The sequence below is a fragment of the Agrilus planipennis genome, unplaced genomic scaffold, assembly GCF_000699045.2.
Source record: "Agrilus planipennis isolate EAB-ADULT unplaced genomic scaffold, Apla_2.0 scaffold72, whole genome shotgun sequence".
In the NCBI taxonomy this organism is placed as follows: Eukaryota; Metazoa; Arthropoda; class Insecta; order Coleoptera; family Buprestidae; genus Agrilus; species Agrilus planipennis.
The window spans coordinates 892,087-897,630 of record NW_020439081.1 but is presented as its reverse complement, the minus strand read 5'-3'; the positions used below and the strand labels follow the sequence as shown (position 1 = coordinate 897,630).

The 5,544-nt window shown below is 32.7% G+C and overlaps 2 protein-coding genes across 3 annotated transcripts in view; both read left to right on the top strand.

Annotated features, from left to right (window-relative positions):
* The window catches only part of LOC108733161 (insulin gene enhancer protein ISL-2B), an 89,038-nt gene that overhangs the window by 74,510 nt on the left and 8,984 nt on the right, over positions 1-5,544 (top strand). Inside the window, exon 5 of the mRNA XM_025977361.1 lies at positions 4,893-5,096. Coding sequence (XP_025833146.1) covers positions 4,893-5,096 — 204 coding nt within the window. The remainder of the gene's footprint in view (positions 1-4,892; positions 5,097-5,544) is intronic.
* On the top strand, positions 66-2,075 carry LOC112905263 (rabenosyn-5-like). 2 transcript variants are annotated; one of them, XM_025977346.1, is made up of 4 exons: positions 66-245; positions 298-711; positions 763-980; positions 1,185-2,074. In XM_025977346.1, exons 1-4 carry the CDS (start codon positions 101-103, stop codon positions 1,734-1,736), a joined length of 1,329 nt encoding a protein of 442 aa, XP_025833131.1. In that variant the 5' UTR covers positions 66-100; the 3' UTR covers positions 1,737-2,074. The 2 variants fall into 2 exon arrangements, with proteins under 2 accessions (XP_025833131.1, XP_025833132.1); XM_025977347.1 differs by lacking the exon at positions 66-245 and having other exon boundaries at positions 360-452; positions 514-711; positions 1,185-2,075.

The following is a 5,544-nucleotide window of genomic DNA, read 5'->3' as shown; positions in this document are numbered from 1 at the left end:
GGATGTGTGCTACATAAGCAGCACCAAGAAAAACGACGTCTTAACTTTAGACACTACTAAGTCTGTTTCATGAAGTAGTTTTAAGGTTATAATTGTTTTCATGGCACAATCGGGGTATAAAGCCGTAATAAAAGAAGGATTTTTATGTCCAGTCTGCCACCAAGATCTACGTTCTCCAAATGCTTTATTGGTTCATTTTCAAGATTTACATTCTGAAGAACAGGACCTTCTTACATCTATAAAAGGTAATTATAGGTTAGGTAAACGTCATTTGTTTTACTGCATTTCAATTTTTAGATCTTGTGAGCAAAGCCAAAAAGAAGATATTAAAATCAGATGAACAGGAATTGGAAGTAAACAAATATATACCAAAGCAGCAATATTTCTTAGATCCTGCGAACGTTTCTCAAGAAGTTGGTCATTTTCGTGATCATACTGAATACTTTAAAGATGTGAGAAGAAATCGCTTAGATCACAGGACAACAGAGACTAATAAGCTTATAATTCGACTAGATAAATTAATTCACTTGGATGGTTCGGCGCGGAAACAAAATGAACAGGAACTTGTTCAATGGTTGGATGGAACAACCGTTACTCGATGTCCATCCTGTGCAAGCACTTTTAACATCACCAGAAGGCAACATCACTGTAGACTTTGTGGCAGTATTATGTGCAACAGTTGCTCCACATTTTTGCCATATGAAATTGCAAGTAGGTTTTTATTATAATTATAACAACCTTTGCTCAGTAGAAGAATTGTAGAATCCATTGTGACATCAGTATATACATTAAATAAAGGAGATACTACTATTAAAAATGATATGGATAGTATCAGGATATGTAATCATTGTATGGGTTTATTGGAGACAAGAAGAAGAGTTCAAATCTCTCAAATAGAAAAGCCTTTAATTTGTCAGATGTATGAACAATTGCACAAAGTCAAGTGTGAATTGGAACCTTTGGTTGATTTGTATAAAAAGGTAAAGCATTTTTTTTAAAGAACTTTAAATGCAATTTGACTTAGTAAGGATACTGATATTGTTCAGTTAATTCAAGTTTATAGCTCTAAATTACATATGCAGAAAATTATTGTTTATGCTCTTAAATTGGGACAAAATTTTAGACTGTCCTATTACTTTTGTATTTTCTTAAGCTAATTTAACATTGATAGTACTCTTTGATAGATGTATGATTCAATAATGGATGGAGACTCTAAATATTCGCTTCAGGATGCTCAGTCATTAAGAGCCTCAATAGCAAAGCATGCAGAACAATTGGACATAATCAGTAAACGCATCTTGAACATTCCAGAAGATGAAACTAATCTTAAAATCCAGGCAGCTATCCGACAAGCAACTTATCAGTACATCAAAGAATATGTCCTAAATCAGCCAGTACTTCCAACTCCTGCAGAAATTGAAAAAATTAAAAAGGGACGTTCCTATAGGGTCACAGAGGTACATCAGCCTTTGGGTATTCCTAAAATTAGAAAAGTGGCTGTAACTACGGGCTGGTCACCCGATAATGCGTCTGAAAATAATGTTCCAGACGTTTCTGACGATCCTCTTTTACAACAAATGAATATCGTTAGAAACTATATCCAGCAAGCCAGGAAAGCGAACCGATTTGAAGAAGTTGCGTCTCTCGAAGAAAATTTAAAAATGTTGAAAGAGACTTATATGTCACAACAAAAAAGAAATGCTGGTTCTAGAAATGAATCTGTGGGGCAGGAATAAGTTAATTGAAAGTTTAAATGAAATAGTAAATACCGCTCTATCTCATTTTTTAAAAGTATTATTTAATTTGATGCATTTAAGAGTCTGCAGATATAATATTCTTAAAGTAACCAAAACCAGTATTGGGTGTTTGTTTTACAATTTATTACTCAATTCTAGTGAATCCTATTATTAACGTAACTTAATGTTATTTGTATCCGTCTTTTATTGTCATGAAAAGTTATGTGATGTATAATTGTATTTCTTTTAAATGTAAGTTGTTATGCTTAAGCTAAGTGAATAATTTTAAGTTTTATTTTATTTATTTCATTATTGTTCACTGTTTTAATAAAACACATAGGAAGGAAATATTTATCTTTTCTTTATATAATTAATTGACTCTTCGAAATATTTAACTGTTTATGATTTCAATTTAATAACTTTCAAGAATTTGATTTAAAAAAGTCATACTTTCAGGAAAACACGTTCTTATGATGTTTTGATAAAAATAGGCATTTTACACATGGTCGTAGTAAATTACCTGAGCTTTTTACTATTAATAGTTTGGAAAGTCGTAGCGTGCGATGGATTACGAAACTCTTTCACTGCTTTAGAGTTTTCTTGTTTAAAAGGTTGCATGCCAGTTAATAAATGAATTATTCTTGACTTTTCTCAATACTGTCATTATAACCCTATGTTATGTTGCTAGTTCAATTTAAAAATGGATATAAAAAGTTTAGCGCCAAGTGTTACATCTCAACTAAGAAGTGGATTTAAAATAAATAGTTTCAAGCAGTGCGTCATAGAATTAGTAAGTACAAAATATGAACAGTCACAATTATTACATATTTATAGATGATAAGAAATGCTACATATATATACATACACAAAAAAGGAAGGAAATAGCACATTCTTTATATTTAAAACTTTACTAAACTTTCTTGCGTATTCTCTCAGGAAGCGAAACTTATTTACTTAAACAAAATAAAATTGTATGCTTTCTAACTTTAAATTTGATTCTGATTAATCTACTGGAGAATTACAGGATATTATAGATTAGATTTTTTATGTAGTTTGGATTCCATTAGGATTGATTTTATTTGATTTGAACTTATATTTGAATTTTAAAAACCGTATGCTCCTTCATTACGTTTACGTTATTCAAAAATAAAAACATGTTTAGGCGCGCGTACTATCGTCCTTATCATTATGTAAAAATACTTTTCTTCTGTTTAATCATTAATTATATCCCTTCATATAGGTACAATGTCATAAATTTTTATTAAATTGTAGGTTTTAAACAGTATAGATGCAAAATCAAGTGCAATAGCCATAAGAATTAATTTAGCATCATTTAGAATACAAGTAGTGGATAATGGTTGTGGTATTTCACAAGTTAACATGAATTTGGTTGCAACACGTTATGCAACCAGTAAATGTAGATCACTAAGAGAATTAGAAAAAAGACCAAAATGTTACGGCTTCAGGGGTGAAGCTTTAGCAAGTATAGTGTCATGTTCGAAGAAAATAGTTATTGAATCTAGGGTAAATGAAAACGGTAACACGTACAGTAAAACTTTCGAAAACGGTAAATGGGGCCCAGTTGAAGTAGGGCGTTTTAGACCTTGCATAGGAACGACAATAACAATCGAAAATTTCTTATGCAACATGCCAGTTAGAAAAGAGCAAATTAAACGAAATTTAGACATGGAAGAAATTAGACTGTATATTGAAAGTCTTTCTTTCGTCCATCCTTCCATCTCTTTTAGTATAAGAGATGACATTAACAATAAAATTATTTTACAATCCCACATGGTCGAAACAGTCGCAGAAGTTGTGGTAAATGCTTATCAACACATTAATATTGAAAATTTTGAACAATTACAAGTCACTAAAGATAAAATAAGGGTAACGGGTCTGATATACAAATATCNATTATATGGACTGGAGTTAAGGTATTTTCAAATTCATTATCTATTAGCAGGTAGGAAAATATCGACGACAGTTAAAGTATACCACAACGGACTACTTGATTTGGACTAAGGGATTGTACTCTTACTACATGACCCATTCGGGGGGGGGGTCTTAAAAAAATACCATGCATGATCGTAAGGGGCCGGGGGATTTGCTCCACGTACTTAGTCAATATCCTCTAGAGAAATCTCGCTTTTTTTTTCGAGTTATATTGAAATCTTTCTATTTGCAAAAAATAATTTGAAACCATATATGTTAATTATTATGTGAAAACTAGAGGGGGAGAGGGGTCTTGGTGTATATGTACCAGGGGTGATCAGCGAGGAGGGGTAAAAATTGCCAATTGAAGAGAGCCCAAAAAATTTTAAATTTCTTGGAAATATTGGATCGATATTGTTTTCCGGGTTCAATGTCATGGTCCACTGGATTTTGAAGTTTCAAATTGATATCAGCACCTGCCAAATTACCACTTATCGTACCTTTAGCAAGGAACTGTGAAATTCTATGAATTATGACAAAAGCTAAAGAAACTATGGATTTCATTTCTTTCTCTTATTACAATGTGCAAAACAAAATGGGGTTGTAAATATTTTGATATAAAATGATTGATGTTGATTTTACATCAATAAAATTATTTACAACCTTGTTTTGACTCTGATCTTTTACGCTAAGCAAACCATTTTGACATCAGTGTCTTTTTTCCAATTAAAACAAAAAAAGGCTAATAAGGAAGGATATAGAAGAATTATTTGTTACTGAGCTGAAGAAATTGTAACATAAAGATAGAAAAACTATATTTCAATCACTTCAAACAGAAAAATACGAATCATACTTAATCTTCGCAGCTGGTGGTATAGTGCTAACACCACTAGAAAAAAATTTTTAAGAAATATTTTATACTTAGGTAAATCTAGGAAATTAAATAGGTACTACAAAAAAATATTTATTTGAAAATACCTATTTTGCATTAGAATTTAAAATACAAAATCAATTTGGTATTTTACATTTAAAATAACAATTGCATGCAAATACTTTTAAAAAACCATTTTGCACATCTCTACGCGTATCTGCTTAAGTGTGTAGTAATATCTATTTATCCTATTTTTTTTTTTATTTTATCTTCCTATCTACATAATTATATAATTGAAAATACCGATCGTTTTAATCGCGGTTGATATTTATAGAGAATAGTTTTTTGTGCAGGATGGCCGTAAGCTCGGTTACGGGGCGATGCAGGGTATTCCGATGGTAGCGTCTTCTCCAGTAAGGCACGACTCCCCGTTAGGAGTTCATCCGTTGGAAGTACAAGCTTATCAACCTCCGTGGAAAGCTTTGACGGATTATGCTCTTCACAGTGATCTTGACCAACCACCGCACGCACCTGCCTTCCAGCAATTAGTCAATCAGGTAAGAAAATAACCTGTTTGTACCCCATCCAACCCTCACATTTAATTAAGGGTACAGCTCCCAAAAAGAACCTTGTTGGAGCATACGTAATCCTAAAATGTAACATCGTACTACAGATGGCGTTTACCGCGTCATTTGTGGTATTTTCTAAAACGCGCTGTTAAGACAACAGGTATAAGTTGGTCTGTGTTCTGTCGGAGCTGTCTGCGACGCGCTGATGAGATCCAAAATGATCGAAATCGCGATCCGCGTCTGGCAGTTTCGACAAAATACAGACCACTTCGAATTATTTTATTCGATTATGGTAACGTGCCTATCACGTTGGGTTAGCTACGCCGGGATTCGTTTCAGCAAGTAGATATCCATATATTTAAATAGACCTTGTTGGAGCATACGTAATCCTAAAATGTAGCATCGTACTACAGATGGCGTTTACCGCGCCATTTGT